Source organism: Mytilus edulis, chromosome 1, assembly GCF_963676685.1.
Source record: "Mytilus edulis chromosome 1, xbMytEdul2.2, whole genome shotgun sequence".
Taxonomy (NCBI): domain Eukaryota; kingdom Metazoa; phylum Mollusca; class Bivalvia; order Mytilida; family Mytilidae; genus Mytilus; species Mytilus edulis.
The window spans coordinates 68,310,623-68,335,784 of NC_092344.1; the positions used below are offsets into that span (position 1 = coordinate 68,310,623).

At 32.1% G+C, this 25,162-nt stretch overlaps 1 protein-coding gene across 4 annotated transcripts in view; it reads left to right on the forward strand.

Annotated features, from left to right (window-relative positions):
• Window positions 1-25,162, forward strand: part of LOC139487853 (receptor-type tyrosine-protein phosphatase mu-like) — a 317,750-nt gene that overhangs the window by 89,715 nt on the left and 202,873 nt on the right. For 3 of the 4 annotated variants that reach the window (XM_071273046.1, XM_071273027.1, XM_071273033.1), the window contains exons 13-30: window positions 710-824; window positions 1,229-1,308; window positions 2,727-3,001; window positions 3,169-3,256; window positions 3,997-4,064; window positions 4,373-4,409; window positions 4,718-4,815; window positions 5,472-5,609; window positions 6,613-6,758; window positions 7,337-7,472; window positions 13,006-13,155; window positions 13,715-13,814; window positions 14,360-14,433; window positions 15,022-15,147; window positions 16,605-16,715; window positions 18,361-18,512; window positions 18,950-19,085; window positions 21,659-22,837. In XM_071273046.1, coding sequence (XP_071129147.1) covers window positions 710-824; window positions 1,229-1,308; window positions 2,727-3,001; window positions 3,169-3,256; window positions 3,997-4,064; window positions 4,373-4,409; window positions 4,718-4,815; window positions 5,472-5,609; window positions 6,613-6,758; window positions 7,337-7,472; window positions 13,006-13,155; window positions 13,715-13,814; window positions 14,360-14,433; window positions 15,022-15,147; window positions 16,605-16,715; window positions 18,361-18,512; window positions 18,950-19,085; window positions 21,659-21,739 — 2,111 coding nt within the window. In that variant the 3' untranslated portion in view covers window positions 21,740-22,837. Of the gene's footprint in view, window positions 1-709; window positions 825-1,228; window positions 1,309-2,726; window positions 3,002-3,168; window positions 3,257-3,996; window positions 4,065-4,372; window positions 4,410-4,717; window positions 4,816-5,471; window positions 5,610-6,612; window positions 6,759-7,336; window positions 7,473-13,005; window positions 13,156-13,714; window positions 13,815-14,359; window positions 14,434-15,021; window positions 15,148-16,604; window positions 16,716-18,360; window positions 18,513-18,949; window positions 19,086-21,658; window positions 22,838-25,162 lie in introns of those variants that run through there. The other variant, XM_071273038.1, reaches the window with a different exon arrangement.

Consider the following 25,162-nt stretch of genomic DNA (forward strand, 5'->3'; position numbering starts at 1 on the left):
AAAGCCGAGCAGGGAGTCAGAGCTGTGCATGAGAGAGATACATTCCTTAATTTCAAATCATTTCAAAAATTTTGTTACATCAAATCATGATAACAAAACAAACGTATTTTCATGCCAGGACAGAATTCTGGCTACTGGGTTGGTGCTTTAAAGAAGTGATTAGGATTATATTATATTTAAGTTGGAGTGGTTGTCTCGTATATATGTAGTCTACAAAAGATTCACAAGTAACGCTAAAAACAAATAGTTTTTTTAGGAAAATATTTGGACTGCATTAAAAGTTAAAGGAAGATATTTTGAGTAACTTTATTAGTTAAGTCTTTCATGTCCTATGTGAGTTTTGAAACCTTCACACATCCCCTTTAGTCCACACACTTATGATAGGGATGCTTCATATCAGACAGTCATACTTACATCAATGCCGTTTAATCTGTTTTGGAAAATATAACCACATTATGTTATTTTTTAATAAGATCATGACATTTATTACGTAGGAAATGCCATTACATTTTTCGATAGCTGTTGTTACATATGTCACATAAAATTGATTTCTGATATTAAAATAAAAATAATAGTTGTCGGATTGTTCGACTTCTTGTATGTTTATTAATACAATGCACAAGTTCTTTAAAACATATATCATATTTCATGACTATACATGTAATACAAATGCTTATACAGAAATTTTTTTTTAATATCTCTTCTTCAGAACTATCAAAGAAACAGATTTCTCCATCCTCCGATCCTGGTCCAGCAATAGGAGGAGTCGTAGGTGCTATCTTAATAGTCACCATAGTAGTAATAATTGCTGTCATTATCTACAGGTAGGCTATATTTACAAATTCAAAAGCCTTTTTACATATTTTTTCAACAATAAGCTTTAAACGATTCAATGATTTAGAGAGATGCCTTGTCTTATAAGGCATATAATTTCAAAATATCAAAAATAAAGAGGTCACTCGTTTAAAACCAGATAAACAATTTAAAAAAAAAGAGAATTTTTCCTCAAACACGATGATATCGTATAAAATAAATAAGCTGACACCTAGTCCAAAGGCTAGGCACTGGTTGACCTATTGAAATGTGACATATTTTGATCTTGGCTGATTGGTTAGATGGCTAATATGTCAATGGCGTGTCCATGAACAGATGTTGTGTTTTACTTATCATAATTATGTCTAGCGTACAATCGTATATCATTCAATATATTCAATGTAATGATTTGTAGACGAAGATTAGCTTCCAGACCTAACCAATATTTAAGTGAAGGCGAACATTTAAGTGGAACGGCTGAAAACACTTACATCAGTGAGTAGAACTGCACAGATATATGTTTGTAGTCTCAAATATATACCTGTAGAAATTATAATATTCAACTTTTTATGAAAAACAAAAAGTAATCTTTGTAATCATAAATATCAGCTGCAGCTTAGGTTTTGAGTTATTTTGGTAGATAGTGCAATGAGCAAATATTATGTTGATTAAAAAATATCATAATAGTTAATTCATTTTGGATGGATACACTTTATATTAAGAAGAGTTAATCAAGAAATAGAAAACAATACATTATAAGTTCATGCCTTTACAATGCTTCTCTTTTAAATACCTTTATAAGAACGCAAACTAAAAGCCAAGAATATATAATAACGGAAACAGTTAAAGAGCTATATAATAGCAGGAAGGACGTAACAAAACATGTGGTACAAAACCTATATGCCACCTTGTTTAATTTTAATACATTGCCGCTCAAAATCAATTTAATAGCTTGAAACCATAGTCATATATAAAAGTATAATACCGAACTCCGATAAACATTCAAAACAGAAAGTCCCTTATCAAATGGCAAAATCAAAAGCTCAAAACACATCGAACGAATGGATAACAACTGTTTTATTCCTGACTAGGTACATTCTTTTCTTTTTTAGAAGATGATGGATTAAACCCGGTTTAATAGCTACCTAACCTCTCAGTCGCATCAAATTGCATTATACATCAATAACTTATTTTATGTTCAGTCAATATTTTTTTCAGCTTTATAATTTTATACTTATGACAACAAGTAGAATAGAAAACATATTCCAAAGAAAATTTGAATCGGAAAGTCTTTCATCAAATGGCAAAAATCATCAGGTCAAACACATCGAACGAATAGCAAATAAATCTCATATTCGTGTGTTAGCGGAAAAGAAAAGTTCATAAAATGGCAACATAAAAAGCTCAAACACAGCAATCGAATGAACACAACTGCCATGTTAGTTCATTGGTGCACATGTTGCAGTTAAGTGTTTATGTGGTTTCAATATATTCCATCCTAGTTGACGGTTTATAATTTGTCACCCGGATTTTTATTTTGTTTTATGGATTTAGAACTATTGAACAGCGATATAATACTGTTGCCTTATATATATTCCTGACTTGGGACAGACATTTCCTTGGATATACAAGATTGATTAAACCTGGTTTTATAGCGAGCTGAAGGAGATAAAGATTGATCTTGATAATTTGTAGGTAAATCATTAAGGAAATACACGTGTACAAATTTAAAAAGTTTTAAAAAGTCTCAAAATTTATCACAGGTCAAACAAGCCTAAATGCTCTATATACTAGAATAAAAATATTTCGTACTATTTGCCCTCTTAAGTTCAATAAAGAATATCTTTAAAATACAGAAATCACACTTTGCTTTCCATCCCGAGCTATTTTCACGTGACTGTTATCAATTTTAGATCACGATCCGTCACCAAAACCGATGAACGTATTTGTGAATAAAGGTTGTGATGCATATCTCGAGGATGTTAGTGTGTCGTTACCTCAAAATCATGCCAGTAACACAAGTGGTTGTGATGGAAGCGAAGAAATACCCCAGGAATACGACGAGGAATACGAAGGAAATGTATATGGTAATGTACAAACAAAAGCTGACTACAAAATAGCCATAGCAGACCTAAAGAAAGTAATTAACGAAAAACAGAAAGACGAAGGTTTCAAAAAGGAATACGATGTGAGTTATTTTGATGGATCATTATATGTCCGTATACAAACTCATACATTCAATAAATTTTAAGTTAAAAGTTTGCAATATTTTGTCTCACATTATTACCGACTACTAGTATTGTAAAACGCTTATTAAAAGATACACTTCAATCGGTTACATCTTCCTTTTTATAGATTTTACCAAGAGGACTTGTTCATGCACACATGGAAGGTTCCAAAGAAGAAAACAAATTAAAAAACCGCTTTCTTGCAACATGGCCATGTATGTAATTGTAGCATAGTATTGAAATATATTGCATTATTCACTTTACATACACAGAACAACTTTGCTACGTAAATTAATTTAAAGTTAGAAACTTCAAAAAATATCATAGATACCAGGATGGAAATTTTGTATATGCGCAATACGCGTTTCGCCTACAAAAGAATCATCAGTGACGCTCGAATAAAAGAAAATTTTAATTGATAACTAAAAATTCATACCCTGTTTGCCAAAAACAGCTAAGGTAATAGTTATCTGCTCATTAGGTAGAAAAGCATTAGTATTTCGAAAATGTCAAGTTTTGTTATTAAAGTTCATTCATAATTATTACAATATCAATGATAATTCACAGAAGTGTTAGTCCGACACACTGAGCCAAATTATTAGGTGTTTGTGCTTAGAGAAGCAGTTCAAAGGAAGCCTCATCACCATACTACACGTATAATTGTGATTCTTGGCCAACCTTTATTTGCTCTAATTCCTTCATACCACGTTTATAGCCAAAAGCAGCAATACGATTTTTATTTTATAACCAAACCACATACTGAGCACACTTATTTTGTATAACATTCTTACAATCACCAAACAAAAATCAACATTTGTGAGTTATACCATCATGTTCGTGCAAAATCCAATTTTATGAGTTGTCATGAAATATAAATTCGGTGTCATTTGTCTTGAATGGTGTGAATAAAAAAATCAGTTAAATTTAAACATAACTGTATTTGACTTTGTTGTAGATGACCATTCACGGATTGTTCTGACTGGAGAAACCAAAAGCGATTACATTAACGCTAGTTTCATTGATGTAAGATATACGTGATTATGTTATTTCAAAAACTTTACATATTTATGCAGGAATACTTGTTGTACTAACATATTAACAAAGAAAAAAAGTCATGGTACAAATGTAACTACACGAAAGGTAAAACAAATGCTGGTTTCATTTAAAGGGTTTGATAGGTGTTAGAAGATTGTTGATGACACACCATTTTAGCAATTCAACACTGTGTCGTTTATTAAATATATTGAAAGAAAAAAAACAAAATTAGAAATAGTAAAACTCATATTCAATTGGAAATAATTCCATTTATATTTTTTTAATTTCTATTTTAGAGCTACGAAAAAGAAAAGGCTTACATAGCATCACAAGGTGTGTTATAGTTATAATTACGAATTTATCAGAAGACAATTATGTTTAATCAGTTAGTTATAGAGTATAATTCTAAAGCTTTTATACAAACTCAAGTTTAATGTAAATCTGACCATGGCAACATACAGTCTTCAACAGATAATACATAATTTTTTGAAGTTGTTTATTCAGTTAAAATTGATGCCGTGCAAGACAAATATTAATCCATATAAATATTGTTTTTGCAGTCGATAAAGATAAATGACAAATAAAAGAAACTATACGTTACTGTATTAATGTAATGCCTACATATTTTTGTTTGTTTTTAGGTCCGAAAAAGAATACTATCAGAGATTTCTGGCATATGATCTGGCAAGAAAAGGTTAACACAATAGTGATGGTAACAAAATTAGAAGAGGAAAGAAGGGTATGTATCAGGTAAAATTAATCAGTAATATATGTAAAATGCCTCTTATTTAGCATAATAGTTCTACAGAAATTGTGAAATCTCTATGTTCTACAAAAACATAAGTATATCATTGCACTTCAAGACATGTCACAGAAAGGTACCGTTTTTCATGTCATTTTGACTGAAGAAATATACCGGTATTGACCCTTATTATACAGATAGATCATTTAACATTGAAAGGAATCGGTGCTATTGTTCATCCTTTACAGTGTCATGTACAAATTGTTGGCAAAAACAGTTAAATGTGAAGTTGTCTTCAAATCGATTCATGCGAGCTTCTATTTTAATAATAATTGACGGTCTACATTGCACGGCATCGTGTATACCATGGTCATACTGTGGTAAATATTGTACTATTCAGATCTACTTCTGTGAATTGATTATTTCAAGTAATGAAAAATGTTTTAGTTGGTATATTTTCTATCAGTCTACAAACGTAAATTATCGGTTGGATATTTGCTGATTAGATTTCTAAATGAAAACGTTTATCCATCTACAACAAATAATAAGCATGTACTTGTTGACGCGAAATGTATATATTGAAAACATGTCTATAAATAAATTCCTTTTTTAATGTTAAACTTAACGTGTACTTTATACTTTTTGTATTTCAGAAAAAATGCGAACCATACTGGCCTCAAAGCATCAACAAAGTAATGCTAGTAGATAATTATAGACTTGTAATGAAAAAGGAGATACAACATACAGTGTATGTGTACAGATTAATTATTCTACAAAGCAACAGCTTGAAGGTAATTTAATTTTTTAGCTTCAGTCGATGTCTAAAGGAATAAAGATTCAATGTTACGCTTCTATCCCCCGATAATTGAGAAGGTTAAAGAGAACGTTCATCGTTTAACATGTTTAAGAAACAATTCAAATATATAGCGTACTAAAAAATCAAAGATATCTGGTGTAGTAAATACGAGTAAATATATATTGGGTACTAAATAATAAGCCATTTTAGTTGATCTTTTACAATTGATAAAAGGAAAGAGATCTTGCAAGTGTTCTTGAAGAATATACATGATCTGCTTTGACTTCGATGCTTCTGGTGGTCAAAGCAGATGTTGGGTTAACGTAGATTAAATTAAGTTAATACACAAATAATTTTAGTACGTTAGAGAAGGTAAATGTGTTGGCATATACGCTTACAAGGATTACGTTGGTTTACAGTTTGTTTTTACTGTTAATTCTATACTAAATCTTGTTAGAGGAGTTAAATATTGAGTTTTCTAATGCAGATATATTTTTTAGCCCAACAAAATGTCACACGTTTTTTCATACCAACCCCTTGATGACGCACACACTGTAATATACAACATTTGTCAGATTGCTTCCGTCTAATGTTAGCTTTGCACGTAGTATAGGTATGTATTTCGAAGATATCAGATACGAATTAACATTGAAATGTGTGCCTTTTATCAATATTTGCGTAATTTGACTAGTATTTTTTGTTGATTGGTTTAGAGGGAACGCATCACGAAATTCAAAAGCTTTCTTGAAATGATATAAATACTGCTCGAAATGAATTATATAATGTCAATAATGTCTTTGTTTAAACATGGTTTAAGGTACCAATCTGCATTTTAACTATGAATAAAACTTTGTTTATATATCGTTACGTTTATATTTTATTTAAATCCCGACCAAGTTTGATAATAACATCAACATATAGTAAGAAAAAAAAGATAAATGTTGTTAGATTTTACAATAAATGGTACATATAAAAAATATTTGTTTCTGTAATTTTAGAATAAGCAGGAACGAAAAATTCATCATTTCCATTTCACTCAATGGCCGGATCATGGTGTTCCGGATAGCGTCAAATTGGTTAATTTTTACAGAAAAGTCAAAAGCATTAAAGTGGATAGGAAAACACCAATGGTGGTGCATTGTAGGTACGTTTATATGTGTTTCGTCAAAATAAAAAAGACAAGCAACTATTAGTTTTTTATGTATTATGTTTGATCTTTATAACGGGTTAGTTGTGTTTTGACTTTTTGAGATATTAAATAGGTCTTCATCTTATCATTTGTTAGTACTTTTATATTTTGTTAGCATTTGGTTAAAATTAACGCTTAAAAGTAATTGTTATGAAACATGTATGCAGATACCGTTCTTTTGGGTTCTTCAACATACTCTTCATCCCGTCTTATTTCATGTTTTGATCTCTTCATGGATACACATGCATAAACATCGAACGTGCATAACATTATAACACACATTTTGCTTCACGCCTTTTTGTCGAACTACACTTGTTATCTATTCGTTTGATGTATTAGAATTTTTATTTTGCAATTTACGTATGGACTTTCCGTTAAGAATTTCCTCTGAGTTAGATATTTTTGTGGTTTTACTTTAACTATAAAAATAACGTTCTTACAAGCAACCGTGATACAGGGTATATTTCGTTTAAAAAATCTTGTAAAATAGGACCTTTTATTGCTATTATTCATATCAAATAATTATGTCTTAGTGCTGGCGTCGGCAGAACCGGAACATTCATTGCTATAGATGCATTATATGAGCATGGCCAGACAGAAGGCTATGTTGATATTATGGAGTATGTTCAGACGATGAGGAAGGACAGAATGAATATGGTACAAACACATGTATGTATACTTTTAACCGAACGAACATTTACGTTTAATGCACATTAGTCCAGCAGCTAAGTCCAATATTTTGGGACAATTGATCACTTTGTGGTAAAAGCATGAAACTTTGCACAGTGTTAGTTATGATGCTTATAAATATTTTTGGATATGGAGCCATCAAAAAAATTTCCACAATGGCCGCCAATTTCAAAATGGCCGCCAACAGTCATGAAGAAGAGTCTAAAAATAAAGTATAATTTACCATTGGAAAATAAAAACACAAAACTTTGCATATTGCTAGTTATGATGATAATTAATCATTTCTGAATATGGAACACTCAAAAATAATTCCATTATGGCCGCCAATTTCAAAATGGTGGCCAACAGTCATGAGGCAGAGTCCAAAACTATGGCTTAATTTATCATTCGAAAATAAAAGCACAACACGTTGCATATTGCTAGTTATACATTTATATTGCTTATTAATCTTTTATGAATATGGAACAATAAAAAAATAATGCCATAATGGCCGACAAATTCAAAATGGCCGCAAACAGTCATGATGCAGATCCACAAAAATGGTATAATTGATCATTTGAAAATTAAAGCACAAAACTTTGCATATTGCTTGCTATGATGCTTATTAATCTTTTATGAATATGGAACAATAAAAAATAATTCCATAATGGCCGACAAATTCAAAATGGTGGCCAACAGTCAAGAGGCAGAGTCCAAAAATGGCTTAATTTATCATTCGAAAATAAAAGCACAACACTGCATATTGCTAGTTATACATTTATATTGCTTATTAATCTTTTATGAATATGGAACAATAAAAAATAATGCCATAATGGCCGACAAATTCAAAATGGCCGTCAAAAGTCTTATTATCAGAAACCATAAACATTCTTGCTTTCAAATATGACACTGGTCCTGCATTGGAGATAATCAATTGTTCAACATATCAAATGCAGCTACGTTTGTTTCGTACAGTTATTTTCGCATCAAATTAGGAATTTAAAGGAACCTTCCCAAAGTGATGTCAGGAAAATTCTGTACCCCAGTCATTGCTTTCTTTGGTCAGCACGATTCAGTTTGGACCCAACATTTATGATCGTTTATATTCTCAGTCGACATTAACGATAGCACAGCTTCTGATGTATAGATGTACAAAGAAACTATCAAACCGTCACATAAAAAGTAAAATCACAAAAATACTGAACTTATAGAAAAATCAACCTGGAAAGTTCATAATCATATGGTAAAATCAAATAACAAAACGCATCAAAAACGAATGGACAAGAACGGTCATAAAAGATCATGAACCTACAGTTTGTGCTTATTTGGGAATCGTAATCCTCTGTAAGACTAGAAAACGTGATCTACATGAAGTAGATACTTTCTTCAAACTTGGACTAATTGTGTCCTTCCACCGAGTGTAAGAAATTTCATCTTCCATGGCTTATGATCGTTATGTAAAAGACGGTATAGTTTGCCCTACCAATCTACTACAAAATATATTTACTTCATCTGCTGTAGACAATATTGATCACAATCCAATCAGTATATCGTCAAAAGATTCATTCGATGGTACAGGTATATCTTTATTCCAACATATTTCAGAAGATGTTCAAGGCGTTGTTCAAACATTTCTCCAATCTGAACCTATGTTGAAATGCCAGTCAAAGAGAGTTTCTCTTTTACCATTACCAAAGAGTTATTCTAATCTTCCACCAGCTGTACTAAGATTCAACGAACCAGATATCCCATTAGTTGAAGGAGAACTTTCAATTGATATGTCCTCATTCCCAGCTGCATTAAAAGGGAAACTCAAATGGCTGAAACATGTTGCAGAAAAATCAAGTGTTAAGGCTAAAATGGGTACAAATATTTCATGGTCCGCCTATCATGCTGTAGTACTGCAAGATGCGAATAAATTACTAGCGGTGTCTTCCCTTCTACCTCTGTTTCATGAGCAAGCAAAATCTGTTGCATTGATACGACACTCATTGAACATTATTCGTAACGCTGTAAGAAAGCTAAATCCAGGCCAAACTCCAGTTGTTTCTTTTGACCAACCCCTTTTCACAATAGCAAAACAAATATAATGAAACTGGCCTCAGATGTATGGCGAGGATCACTTTGTAATGATGCTCGGTGGCCTACACATAGAAATGGCTGCGTTCAAAGCATTTGGTAGTTGGTTTGAAGATAGTGAATGGACAAGTGTTTTAGAAAATGCGCAGGTTACATCACCAGGTACAGCTGATTCATCCCTAAAGGCTTCTCCTGTTACAACAACACGTAGAACACACCAAGTTACAGCATACACACTTTACCGTTTATTGTCAAACGCGTACTGCCAGTACAAAGATGTTTTGAGGTATGATGAAGTTATCTTAGAATTTGAAGAGTGGTGTTTGGAACTATCTAAACAATCTCCTCACTTTAAATTCTGGTATATAACTCTCAAATTTGAATTTACATTATTAATATTTATAAGGTCTATACGTGAGGCTAACTTTTTATTATATATTGAAGCTCTCTCAAAGATCATTCCTTGGTTCTTTGACTTGGATCACACCAACTATTCACGATGGCTGCCAATTCGTCTGCGTGATACGCTTCAGTTGCCAAAAAAGAATCCAGAAACCAACAGAGCAATCCTTAGCGGCAACCCTTTTTGTCACCAAGACCGAGAAGAAATTTTCCTGTTTGGCTTTTAATCAAGCGGACGACCAAATAATTCGTATGTTAAAGCAGATTGTGGTGCTGTTGACGGAAAATCCAGATGGATGGTTGCTGGGCCTGAAGTGGCTAGTTTTGTAAATGAATTTGAAAATGTCACTGAATGCTTTGTATACACTAACGAATCTAATAAACCTCATCATGAACAAATATTATCCTTCCAAGAAAGGTAAGAAATCAGCTTGGGACACATGGTCCGTATATGAGGAGATTTCAGAAGCATTTTTAAAAGTAACGGTATGTTGTGCTTTTGTATGATCGGTCTAGTACAAATTATACGATGAATGAGTTAAGAAAATAGTTATTCACACAGAAGACAAGAACAATTGACAATATCCTTCCAACACGTGATGAACTTCAACATACGAAACGTACAGCTTACCAAGGTAGTGTTATTTTGGGAATAGTTTAGGTGCAAATCCAAGTATGCCATCACCAGATTTATTTGGTTGGCAAAGACTTGATGGTACTTGGGTACCATTCTTTTCTGTGCTTGCTGACACTTCAATGTCATGCCAAGATCTCATCCACTGTACAGTAAGAAATGATGTCGAGGAGCATGTAAATGCTTGAAAGCAGCATTAAATTGTACAGCATTATGCAACTACTCAACGGACTGTGAAAGAGAAACTGATTGAGTCACTGTGCTTTATTTTGATTTTCCTGCACTTTGATCATATTGTCATTATAATTTTAATATATGTTAACTTTATGTTAAATAGCTACTTGGGAGTTTTTTTTTTATTTCTTACCTTATTTCTGAAAAATAAATTCTCTTTGTAGAATTAAATACTGCATATGTTGTTTTTTTTTTTTCATTTCAGTAAAATTGTTAAATTTTCTAGGGTTATTAACTGTAACTGTGGGAAAAAAACCTCGTCAAAGATGCCATTTTGAGTTGAATCGACCATTTTTATTTCATAGCTAATGTCACTTGTTACATTAAATAATAATATGTTTGTATATACGTGCTTGTATTGAAAAAAATGATCCATTATTTTTTAATAATTTTTATACCATATTTAAAAAGAAACGTAAAATTTTGACATGTTAAACGGCGCCATTTTGAATATTGCCGCCATTTTGGAAATATAATCTATGCACGCATGTTTTGTTGATACACTGAAGGCCTTTATTTATATCCAATGACCAGTTTCACGGATTTGGTAACTTTCTATCACACAATGATGGTGTACACATACGAGTACTGTCAAACTTAGACATTTTGACGCGCCATTTTGAATTTGGACGCCATTTTGATGATTTCTTTATTATAAGTTTTACAAAAATAATAACTGACATATCTTAATTGTATTTCATTAAGTTTGTTACATCTTCTGAACTCATTAAAATTGAAAGTCTTCATCACATGAATGATGTTATACTTATGTCGGCCATCTTGAATTTAGCGGCCATATTGGATTTTTTTTTCGTGGCTCCATATCTGAATTTTGTCTATACCCCTTAATCTTTTACTATGCCAAGTTTCATGCTTTTACCATAAAGTGATCAATTATTCTGATATCCGCTGGACTACATGTTTTACCATTTATTTAAAGTGTCTGTACAGACAATTGGTGCTTGATGATATATTTATGCTAACGAAGCAAACGTGTTTAATTAAGCCATTTATGATGTATGAAGTAGCAAAGGTTGTATACTAAGAGACCCTTGTATATTAAACATCCTCACTAGACCAGGGTAGATATCAAATGAGTTTAAACTCCCATCTGTTTACTTTTATATATTTAAGATGTGGTATACGTGCCAATCAGATAACCCTATATCCAAATCACGATTAGCAAACGATTAACCATTATAGGTCAAAGTACGACCTTCAAAACGGTGCCTTGGCTCACAACAAACAGCATACTATACAGGAAAAGATAAAGATATGCATTTAGATAACCAGTACAATTATTTTAACCCTAATAAACATCATTATTATATATAATCTAACTTTCTTATTAAACAAAATAGAAAGCCGTATATTCAGATTGTATGATCATGATAGAAGGGTAAATGTTTTATTACATCCAAAGAAAACAAAAATGAAGCACTGAGAACCCATGGGAATATCCCGAAATTCAAATAAAAGATATGGCGATTTATAAAGTTTGCGTTATAAAAACAAAGAATTTCATGGCATAAGTTACACAACAAAGAATAAAAATAGATGACAGACAACACTAGGACGTGTAGGACAAAGTATATAAAGAAAAACACATATATATAATATGTAAATTACACAATAAAAAGAATTGTGGAAAAAGAGACAAAAATCAACAGATTAGTTAAAATGTTATGCTCAGAAAGGGCACTAATATGTAGTTCATGCATGCTTAATACGTTAAACCTGTTGATTTACTGCCGATTTACTATGAAATTAAATTATCACTTGTAAACGCTATTTAAATGATTAACATAACATTTAGTGTTGCATCAAGATATCTTTTATGAATAACAATATGTATATAATAGCAAGTTAAACAATGTAACTATCATAAATTAACAACACTTTAACTACCTAATGAGCTCTTTGTTAGTGTTGATTTTTTCCCGAAACTTGATTTCGAAGATTTTATTTCCAATATCTTGGCAATTCAGTTTTATAAAGGACATAAAACCTAAATTATATTTACAGTCTTCGTCCATTTTAATGCAACGTCATCGACAAGTTATAGACAACCCTTAGTGTGGTTTGACGTCAAAAATTATCTGTTTGTCATTGCCACCAAAGTGGTGAATATGAATATCAAAGAAATATAATGCACACATCGTTCTCGCATTTTGTATGTTTCAGGAACAATATGAGGTCGTGTTTAAAGCACTGCTGGAATTGTTTACTGTTCCAGATACGTCCATTCACAAGAGTGTTTTCTGTGAATACATTCAAAAGCAGGAGCATGAGACATTACCAAGAAATAAAACAGTCTTTAGAGAAGAGTTTCAGGTATGGCCTTTTGGAAATGTCTAGCAAAATATTTCTTCACAGAGGTGTTGCCTGTACATATACACCTACCTGAAGCTTTAATATAAAATGTTCGTTTGAAGTAGATCATGTTTACCCACAGTCATTTAATTGTAGATACTGTATCGGCTAAAATACGTAAATACCAATAATGAACAAAATGTTTAACACCAATTCAAAGTAGTCACTTACTTGAACTTCATTGAAATTCAGAACGAGCATAATAATCGTATTCGTTAGTTTTGTTAATGTACCACACAATTATACAAAGTGAACTGAGGGTTGAGATCTCACAAAACATGTTTAACCCCGTTTCTGGCTTTGCTAATGTTGTATTATTATTTTTCTTTTTAGTTCATTTATATGTTTTGGAGTAAGTTTTGACGATTATTTTCACTGAACTAGTGTATATTTTAGTATACCTCTTTATCCGAGAAGTAATGTGTGTATTTGATAAGATACATTCCTTTATAAAAAGTAAATGGTCAAATTTGAATGTCAAAATGCAACTACACAACGGTTTCTAATGTTTACATTTTAGAGATTGCAAATGTTGCGTCCAATTGATTCTGCTGACAATTATACAACTTCAAAATGCAAAGAAAACGTATCAAAAAATTCTTCAAAGTCTGTTCTTGCAAGTAAGTAAAATTAATATATTTTATTTGAATTTAAAAAAAATGATTGTACATAAAACATTACTTATTTAACATGTTGAAATGGGAATTATAGTTATTCCCAATACCACAAGCAATTATTGTTTGTTTAGTTTATTTCTTAATCAAACAGAATTTTCCTCAGAAGTTTCGTAGATTTTCTCGAATCATAAGTATTCTTTGGTTGAACAATTAAACAAACACCAACGAACTACTTTTCGGCAACATACAACTAGTTTATGGTATACAAGACCCTGCTATTTGGAATCTTAACAACAATTATATTACATGTATTGTGTAAATTAGTAAAGTCTCGACTGGACGTTTGTATGTAGTAATTTGATGAGAAATAGAAGGTTGATTTCTTTTATTTAGTTATTTCTAATTTTATGTGTCAACACTGAATAAACATTTGTCAAATGTAAGTGTCAAAGATTTAAAATCCTACAATATTTAAAAGAGGCAAGGGTTGTTCACTACTTCATATAGATCAGAGGACGAACTATATGTTTTTACTTATTTCGTTTTAGATGACAACTACAGACCTTACTTAATGACTTATGGTAGAAACAGAAACGACTACATCAATGCAGTTATAGTTCCTGTGAGTAAATGTATTAACTATATAACTTTATTCAATATCGAATTTCTACCATCTGGAGTTTCTTATATTAACATTTATTTGCACAGGAAACAGGTCAGGCACTCTAGTATCACCCGTTGAAGTTTCATTCTTTTGTAATTATATTCTTGCAGCGTATCATGTTAGTGTTCACATTCCTTGACGTAATATGTTGATAGGTTCATTTGACATTCTGTAGACCTTTTGATAAAATAGCACGGTAAAGTCTAATTATCAAAATGTTATGTAGATTGTGAATTCCACTTTTAAGATACCTTTTGATCCAGTTGTTCCTTTGTCGTCAACACGAGAATGGCATAATTTTATTAAAAACCTATCAAACAAATTCCACAAGGTAAAGTTGCTGTTGTTTGTAAACATTACCGTTCCTGGAGTTCGTTCTTTATGGTCGGATGAGGTTTCTATTTTCTTTCATGAAGCTTAGTAACTTGATTTATAGATTATAATATACGCTTTAAAATTTGAAATTCACTGAATAAAATTTGTTCAATTTATTCATCCTATCATTAAATGGAATCAGGATGCCAATATTTATTGTTTGTTATGCAGGGTTATTTGGCGGAAAGTAAATTATTTGTAACGCAGTGTCCATTGGATGAAACTGTAATTGATTTTTGGACAATGATGTTTGACCACGGGTCCATGATTATTGTTTTGTTAGATCCAGCAAATAAGGTGAGATTAATCGATAGACTTTGACTTATATCAACCATGTTAAGACTATTGGAATGATTGTCAATAAGATGTGGATGTACCCAAATACAGACAACCGTATGACCTTCACCAATGAGAAGAACCTGTAGTGTAAAGTCAGCGCAATAAGGCTAACACATGAAATATGTGTAATAATTAAAACGAGAATACAAACGTCCTAATTAGTAACAACACAATTACGAATAACAAAAATGACAAACATGTCAGAACCAAAGACAACCTCTTAACTACAGGCTTGTAATATTAGACAGGCACGTCTATAATGTGATTGGTTCAGCATGTTATGAGCTTTCAATTCTCCCGTTGCCTTGCATGGTGGTGTACTAGCACATTATTAGAACAAAATATAAATATCTTCGTACTTTATTTGGCCTTTTAAATTTTTTTTTGATTCAAGCGTCACTGATCATGCTGATGAGTCTTTTGTGCACGAAACACGCGTCTGGTGCGATCGGAAACGTATAAAACAGGTATCTGAGATGAGTTTATTAGCAACAAGTTGGATGCACAGAATCAACTAAAATTACAACAAAATGAAATTCAATTAATGCATCGAAATATCCAATTAATGCACCGAAATATGTTTACTCGCAGTTATTAAAGGCAGTTAAACACATATGGTATGTCCTTATTAATTATTTTTATTCGAACCTTTTTTAACTATGTAAGCAAACCTCTACTAAATATAGTTTTTCAATAGTTAATAGTAATTAACTTATCATGTTATGCGATTTATTTTTATGGCTTCTGACAAATGTCTGAAAGACAAAACATTTATGTTCAACAACATCCCTTTTTATCGACTCCTAGGAGTCGATATTAAGAATTGAACGATGGACAGTTAGTGCGTGAATTTTTCTTGCTACCTGATTGGAAGATATTACGAGACGTGAATAATCAAAGTTTATTGATTGGTTAGGACAATCTACACCTAGTAAATGTCCTTCAATCCCGTAGAGTATCGGATTTGTCCTCTCTATTTTAGCAATTAGATTTTGCCTGGTCATTAATCATGCATATTCATGATATTGGTACACCGTCAGGTTACTTTTATCTCTAAATAGCCGAATCTTCTGGAGTTTCGTAAACAACAACGTTAAACGATATATACTACTTCATAACGCGTGACCTCACGTGTGTGGTAAAATTTGTTGATAGATGCACGTGGCTATTCTAGTAAATGAATTAATCTACCAAGCGAGAGCACTTTCCATTTTCATCAGCTAAGAGTCGACTAGCCCTTTTTGAAAGGCTAATGCTTGTATGAATACTTGACACAAAATAAGGAAATCGTAGCCATCCATCGATGCAAAATGAAATAAAAAGATGAAAACACCACGAAAGTATCCGCAAATACAATATTTTTTACAGTATATTTTAGCCTGTGAAGCTAAAGCCAAATGTCAATTTTTTTTCAGGGTGCTCCATTATGGTTGGAGAAGAACGAAAAGCTTCAGTTTGATGATTTTAGCATTATGAAAGAAAATGAAAATTTAGAAAAAGATCTTCAGATCACTCTAAATCATACGGTTAGTAGAAGCTTAATTTGTAGATATATAAATGAAGAAAAAATAATTAACCTCTACATAAGGGCACAGGGTTAGTCAAATGATTTCTCTAATTCTTACTCGATTTATCCCTTTTCTAGACCTGTTGATTATTTTTATATAATCAATGTGTGGTTTGTTTGATCGCAGTTCTTCATTGGTTAAAATTCGATTATGATGTCAAATTTTCTTGCTTTCCCCTGAAAAATCCTATTTTGACGTCATGCAAAAGTGACCATGCCTAATGACGTCACGTCGATGAACACATATTTTTGCAGGTCGTTCAAAAATAAAGGATTAGTATTAAAATCATTAGAGAATCAGATTTCACCACCGAATCTCAAGCAACAAGACATTAATCCACTCTCTGCGAGCTTTGCGTTTTAAGTCGAAAACGTAACTGTCTCGAGTAGATAAATATTGTATCACCCTTGATGCTATGGTAGAATCTGTAAATAAACCTTATCTTTTATCATTATCATGTGTTTCCTGAATGACTTGTTCTACAGAAATACACAATTGATTTCAATTAACACTTTACCAAAGACCAGCTTTATGTTTTACAGTTCATTGACAATAAAAAAAATGTTAAACGAAAGAATAGTAATAATAGGCTGCAAATGTTAAGAAATATAGAAGTCATACCGCTTGTTTATTCAAAGTTTTGTAAATGAATAATGTTTCTAATGTGAGAAAGATATGGTGATACTAAGAATAGATCATAAGCCACAAGTAAAAGAAAGCAGAATCATGATACGAACGAAAAAAACCGTCGAAAAGACAAAAACAGTTGTCACATAAAACATGACTGTAACGCCGAAAATTGACAATTTAACTACACAAACTTAATCTAAAATTGAAGATACTCGGCTTGTCCATTAATTACTAGTAGTTATTTTACTTTTGCATGGCAACTGTTGTTTTTGCATGTAACATAAAAATAAGGCAATAACGTTGACTAGATTTATTTAATCTAGATATACAGAAGAAAAACTTGCGACGTCTTTACATTTGATGGTGTTAAATGGGAAATGGAAGATGCGATAAAAATATTCCCTAATACTTTGCAAATTGAAACTGTTTATTATGTTTATTTGGGGCACGTCATCTTAAATGCGCTTCGAATTAAAAGAGTTTTCTCATTTTATACCAGGAAACACTTCATGAGTTTACTATTTACAAAACATTGTAAGAAATACGTTGAGGCAGTTTGATGTCTTTAAACAAAGAAGATGCGGTATAGTAGATAACGAGACAACCTTCCTGGACCTATTGATGTAAAATATTACATTACATTTCCCAATGTAATCTTTAAATTAATGTATTTATAAACACTAACTTGATGTAATCTGTTTACATTAAAGTCTAAATTAGCTGTCTTAGGAAATTATATAATTATTTTATTTATATGAGAAAAAAGTTTTACTTGAGCGGCACTGACGAGTCTTGATGAAAACCAAACACGTGTTTGTCATACATAAAATCAAACCTTGTATCTACGATATTTTTCTCAGGGTGTTGTTTTAGATATTGACGGGACAACTGACCCATTCTAATTGAGAAAACCAGTTTGAATATATTTACGAATAGTACTTAATATTGCTTTGTGATTTTTGTAATTTTACAGAAAAATAAAGAAATGATTTCAATAAATGTTTTCACTGCTGAAGATTGGATTAAAAGTAATACACCACCATCACCAGAATATATGTTAGATCTTCTGCAGCGTGTACAAGACTGTTGGGAAATGCAAAAATGTCCAATAACAGTAGTTTGCAGGTATATTTTGTGAAAATGAATGAGTAACTCCTTTGATATACTACATATAAAGTATATTTATGTTTCCTATCACGGTTTCTGGATCATTTCTGTCACTATGTTTATATTTTTTCGTCTGAATATTTTCTTTTACTGTTCGAATATAAATAGACTATCGTTTTGACCTACCGATTTCATCAACAATACCAGGGTCATAATGCTGTAAGTCCGTTTCGTATACAGAAGAGATAGTATTGACACTCAAACAGGATTATTTATAATCATATATTATCAAGAATAAACCTTTGAAGTTTAATTAATTAAAATACAAGAGTAAACGATCAATATTCAACTAAACTTATATATAAATATCGAAATATAAAGAGGATTAATAACTTTAATCATAACGGAAACCATACGCTAAAATAATTAGCAGATGGTTATGCTTAATATTTCAGTGATGGTTGTAGCAAGAGTGGGCTATTTGTGACATTGAAATTGGTTTTGGAAAAACTGCAAATAGATGAGGAAATTGACATTTTCCAAGTTGTTAGAGAAATTCAAACAAGGCGACCAGAATTCCTTGTGGAATTGGTAAGTTTGTAAAGTTTAAATATTTCAAAATAGGGACGTTGTTTTCCTTTGCTGTACGGCTTAAATGGATGCATTTACTGTGCCTAAAATTGATACAAAAAATGATGTTGACATTTAGGAATCAAATATATCCAAAATAACTATTATAAAAAGAGTTCTAATATTTCAATTGCGTTCTATTCTTTGTAAGTTGTAATTTCATTTAAACCATGTTCTTAGATAGCATCACGAAACAACGCAATTTGGCATCTCAATAGTTAACCCATTATTAAGATTACTTACAATGCCATTTACAATCTGAGATGAGGTGATAACATAATACATTTGTACATGTAATACTTTTAGTTGAAACAAAAACCAATTATAGTTTTAGATGTTAAAGATAATTATTAAAAAGAATTATCTTCAGTTATTAATGTTTCGTATGTTAAATTTTCTTACAGATACACTAAAGGACGTTAATGTTAAACTTGTCATGTAGGAATGTAAAGAAACAATTTTTTTGTCAAAACAAAAGAAAACCTCCAAAAATCACATAATCAAGTTCAAATATATAGATATTGACCTCTTAACAAATACAGCACAGTTTCATGACTATGTTGATCGTATTTATCCCAGTAAACTTGAAATAAGGTTACATTTACTGTACAAACATGTTGCTCCCATATCTTGACTTCTCTATTGAAACATTGACAATCATGGTCGGTCACCATGAGAACAAAACTTTCCGACATAAGAACTGATTTCAGCTTCCAAATTGTGAACTTTTCATTTCTTCATGTTCTATGTAACAACAGTCTGGCAGTATCTGTTTCAGAGTTCGCATTCCCTATCATTATTTTCTGATAAAGGGTTACTGCATACACAGAAGCAATTAAGGTGGTACCCAACACTTTCACTTAAATTAATTTGGCTCGTTTAATTTTCATAAAATTTTAACAAAGCATTTACTTTGACCCTTTGACAAAAATATAAAAATTTAAAAAGATTTGAACCAACCATTTTATCAGAAAAATTACACTGGTTACATAGCAGTTTTACAAACACTAGTTTTGATCATTGCGAAGATTTTAGAAGAGTTATCTCCCTGTAGTGTTAGGTTTCACCTTAAACCAAGAGTTCCAAGTAATGAAATTGAAATCAACCCTTTGAACATTACAAACGTCATTAAACGCTGGTAGACTGTCTTTTTCACGGATGACGACGGATATGATTCAAATGTCGTAATTACGATCCCGACCTCGAATGTGATCTGAACTAGACTTATGACTGGCTTTGTACATGCAAGAGCTACACAACAGGTACATTTACAACGCGTGTTGCGAGATCGGATTACCCTGTTGTAGCACTTTAGATCATTCCAGGTCTTACAATGTGATTCACGTTAAATATTGTCTTGTTTTCTTTGTTGTGCATTGTTCAATTTGGTTTATGTTTTTTTTCTCTTTTGTCATGGCTTTGTAATTTTATGATTGGCTTATGAGATTGAATATTCCTATGGTATCTATCGACTTTCATTTTTAACTAATGAGCTGTCTAGAACAATGAAACACACATATTCAAACATTAAACTGGTCAAAACATTTACTAAATTTTATCACCGGTATAAGGAAATAATTCGTAAATATAACTCAACATGCAGACATCTTATACGTTCAGGTATTTCACATCCAAAATTTTATGGAAATATTCTTTATAAAGCACAAAAATGTCAGTATTCTCCTCAGAAACTAACAAAACCTTTAAATAGACTTATTAAAAGGGGATATAGTTACGATACTGTTGTCAGGTCATTGAAGATTGCATATTTTGGCTTTAACATTGATTCACTGATAGGGTCTTTGCATCGGAACTAAACACATTTATTTCTTAAAAAAACAGTTGTTGGCATGACACGGGTTATGTTCTTCTCATATATTTTATGATAGTATGATACTAAACCCCTAACGGGAGGGATTGTACCTGATATTCATATGATGAAGACATAATCTTTCAATCAGTTTAATTGAGGTCTGGAGCTGGCATGTCAGTTAACTGCTAGTAGTCTGTTGTTATTTATGTATTATTGTCATTTTATTTATTTTCTTTTGTTACATCTTTTGACATCAGACTCGGACTTCTCTTGAACTGAATTTTAATGTGCGTATTGTTATTCTTTTACTTTTCTACATTGGCTAGAGGTATAGGGGGAGGGTTGAGATCTCATAAACATGTTTAACCCCGCCGCAATTTTGCGCCTGTCCCAAGTCAGGAGCCTCTGGCCTTTGTTAGTCTTGTATGATTTTAAATTTTAGTTTCTTGTGTATAATTCGGAGTTTAGTATGACGTCCATTAGGGGCCAGCTGAAGGACACCTACGGGTGCGGGAATTCTCGCTACATTGAAGACCCATTGGTTGCCTTCGGCTGTTGTTTGCTCTATGGTCGGGTGGTTGTCGCTTTGACATATTCACCATTTCCTTTCTCAATTTTATTAAACTGCTTGACATGTACGTTGGTTTTTATAGCATTAACAGTCATCAGGAGTTTATAACTACAGTGACGTTTTAGTTTGCCTTTTCGTTGTCTATTTCAGGATCAGTACAAATATACTTACAAGTGCATCAGATGGCTTCTAGAGAAAGATTCCCGAGATTCACTTTATGCAAATGTTTAGTACAGCTTCACTATGATTGAATTGACAATTGTTTTACACATCATTCTTATATTATTTATATATTCACTGACACCAAAGAACTCCCCGACATTTCTCATCAACTATGACATTACAATGTATATAATCACAAACAAGTTATTCAACAGAAAGCAAATAATATACCTAAAACAGTTAAATATAATTCTTCCATTGATTCATTTGCTCGCATATACTTAATAGGAATGGGTTTTATAAAAAGGAAATAAATTCTACTACACTTGGGTTTTAAATAATGGGAATAAATTCTACTGCACTTGAAACAAACATATGGGCCTATGACCTTAAAACACTAGAGCCATATGCATATTGTCAGAAACATAATACACAGAAAACTGCTCTTAACCCTATATATATAATCAGAGATGCTACAGTAATATCTTGCAAGTGTCATTTAAACGGATTTAAATAAATTCATATTTTTTATCATTGAAATAATTTTTCACCTGGGAATAAATTTTCGGCAAAATGATAGGAACAACATTTCATAATTTTGTCTTGTTTAGATTTCAATGCAAAATGACTCTAGATTCCCCCCAGATATGTTTTTTTGCAATGACGAAACGCTTTATTATTTGACAATGCCCAACAACATCAGGGTTGAAAAACGTTGTATATATATTCCTCGACATAAAACTAAACAAAACCTTCATAAGAAATCCATTCGTCACTTTGATTTTTTGCAATAAGGGGTTTTCGAAATAAGGAATCTGGAATCAGGATTGAAACGTTTGCACCCTCAAGCTACGTCTCAATTTGTATGCATTTTCAACTTCATTTCATTTAACATCCTTTTCACACTTAATTACACCAAAATAAGTATTAGCATCTCGTTTCCGATTCTAACGACATCATTATTATTTTTCTGTTGTTTATTTGTTATTCATCGAAGAAAAAGTTGTATATATTAAGTTGATTAATGAATTGGAAGTCTATTTATCCCTTATGCACATGTTATTGTGATAGCAATTGTTTCTGATCACGTACTAAGAACAAGAATAAAAACCTAACATGAACTCATGCATTTCAAACTTTTAATAGAAAAAAAGAGACTGAAACGTGTATCATTGTTTTGAACAACCCTACAAAGCTTGAAGTAACTTTGGAGGTGTTATCTAAATATACTTAATTGTACCACTTTCAATAAATTTACCAGTCAAGAATGCCTTCACAGTAAAACTGTATTTGTTTAGCTTTGAACAGCAGTTTGACTATCTCGGACATCAACTGTTTTCGCGTACCAGGAAATAAAGACCCTTCATTATTAGACGGATATGATCAGATAAATACTCTATATGCCAATTGATAGGTACTAGACTTGTTAGTTGTGTAACGTGTAACCGGGCGATCAATGGATCCGTATCTGAATAAATCAGGATTTCAAGTGTTCAACCTAAATTTGCACCACAACAAGTTGTCCTATTTAAAACAATAAACACTCCCTTAAATGAATTCACAATGTCAAATATATAAGCTACACAATGCACATAAACTAAATTACAAGGTGAAGTTCCTCATTCACTTTGTATAAACACAATGCCTTATTATAGAATATATACACACAAGGTCACTATGCAATCACTTTGCAACATGTATTAAGCCTGAGTATTCACAATGTCACTAATATATCACTATGCAACATGCATCAGACACTTAATTACACAATGTCACCAACGGATTACTATGCAACATGCATCAATTTATATCACACAAAACGTATAAACACATTATCACATATATACAACATTTATTAACAATATTCACCAATTTGTAATATCACCTTTGAATATTCAATAAACCACTATAACACAGTGACACAATAACACTTGCACAATGCTTCAATGCACAAGGAATGTATATGAACACAGCTCAACTCACACACTAATTATCACTATGAATCCGATCGAAATGAATATATTCCAAACTGATAAGATTAAACACAGTGCACTTTCACTTATACACTTCCACAATATAACAACTTGCAACACCAGCAAGATTTCACAATGTATTCTCACTAAATTAATACACGTCCACAATATAACAACTTGCAACACCAGCAAGTATACACCTTGTACTTTCACTGTACAATAACTTATTATTATAAGTTCACTTTATAACACAATCACTATTCGAAATATTCACATATAAATCCAAACACTATAATTTATATCCTTTGAATCACTAAAGCCACTCTACTTACCAGTTGGAATATTTAATCCTAGAAGTTAACACTTCAATGGTCCACATAAAACTGACAAAGTTTCTCTGTCTTGAGCTGCCTTATATACTACGATATGGAACGGTCCATTAAACGTGAAGGGGTGAAAATCAAGACTATACCAAAATTAGGGGTGTTTTAAGTAATACATGGTGCTCCAACTATGGAGAAACTTATATACATATAGAAACACAATTAACAGGGAAAGACAACTGGTGATTCACATCAAAATAAATAAACTATTACCGATTTTCGTTACACTACCCACGCCTCAAAATTCATGCGTCCTCGCATGACTCCTTGAATATATCTGACATGCTGATAAATCATCTATCAAAGTGGTCATTTTTCATACCCAAACTCTTACCATAGTGCAGTCACTATTTCCATTGGACATATCTTCTGACCACAACGTCAGGCTATCCTTTTGTCCATCAGGTCTTAACTGATGACATCACAAGGCACAACCCGTAGAAACAAAGTCTACCTATGTCCTAATTCCTGTCAGCAATATCAAAACACATTAAACTTTCTTCCTATATACAAACACTATTCACCAGATTTTTCCATTTGTCCGAATAAAACTTTTAAAACTTCCCACTTCAAAATATCTGTTTCCAACATACATCTTTTTACTAGTAACGTCTGTAATTTTGAGCGTCACTGACAAAGAATAAAGTACGAATGTCCCTAACAAATTTTGCCTCTGCAGCGGCCCCAATGAGCCTACTCTTAACGAAATCTGCAGGAGGGGTCTTTTACATGCACAGGGTGTGACATGTTCCTGTACATGGGGCCTCGGATTTAACGTCCCCATCCGACGGACTCCCATGTAAGTCTATGTACACACAATTTTATGTACATCATGAAAACTAACTTTTATATACACTTATGATACACCTGAACGCCTAATCAACACAGTAATCTTTCATCCATACAGGTTTACAACGCCTTCTCCTTTCAGGCTCATGACTACTTTCTTCCAAACACTTTGTTCCTAAGTCACTTGGCACAATCTCTTTTTCATTTTGCATGTTTCCCCAACCTTCCGTACTACATACATCGTTAATTGGTTCTCGTTCCCGACCGTTCTCACTTTCTATTGCCTCGTCTCGGAGCCTTTGCATATTCTTCTTGCGGATTCTATCAACATGAATAACCTGCTCCTT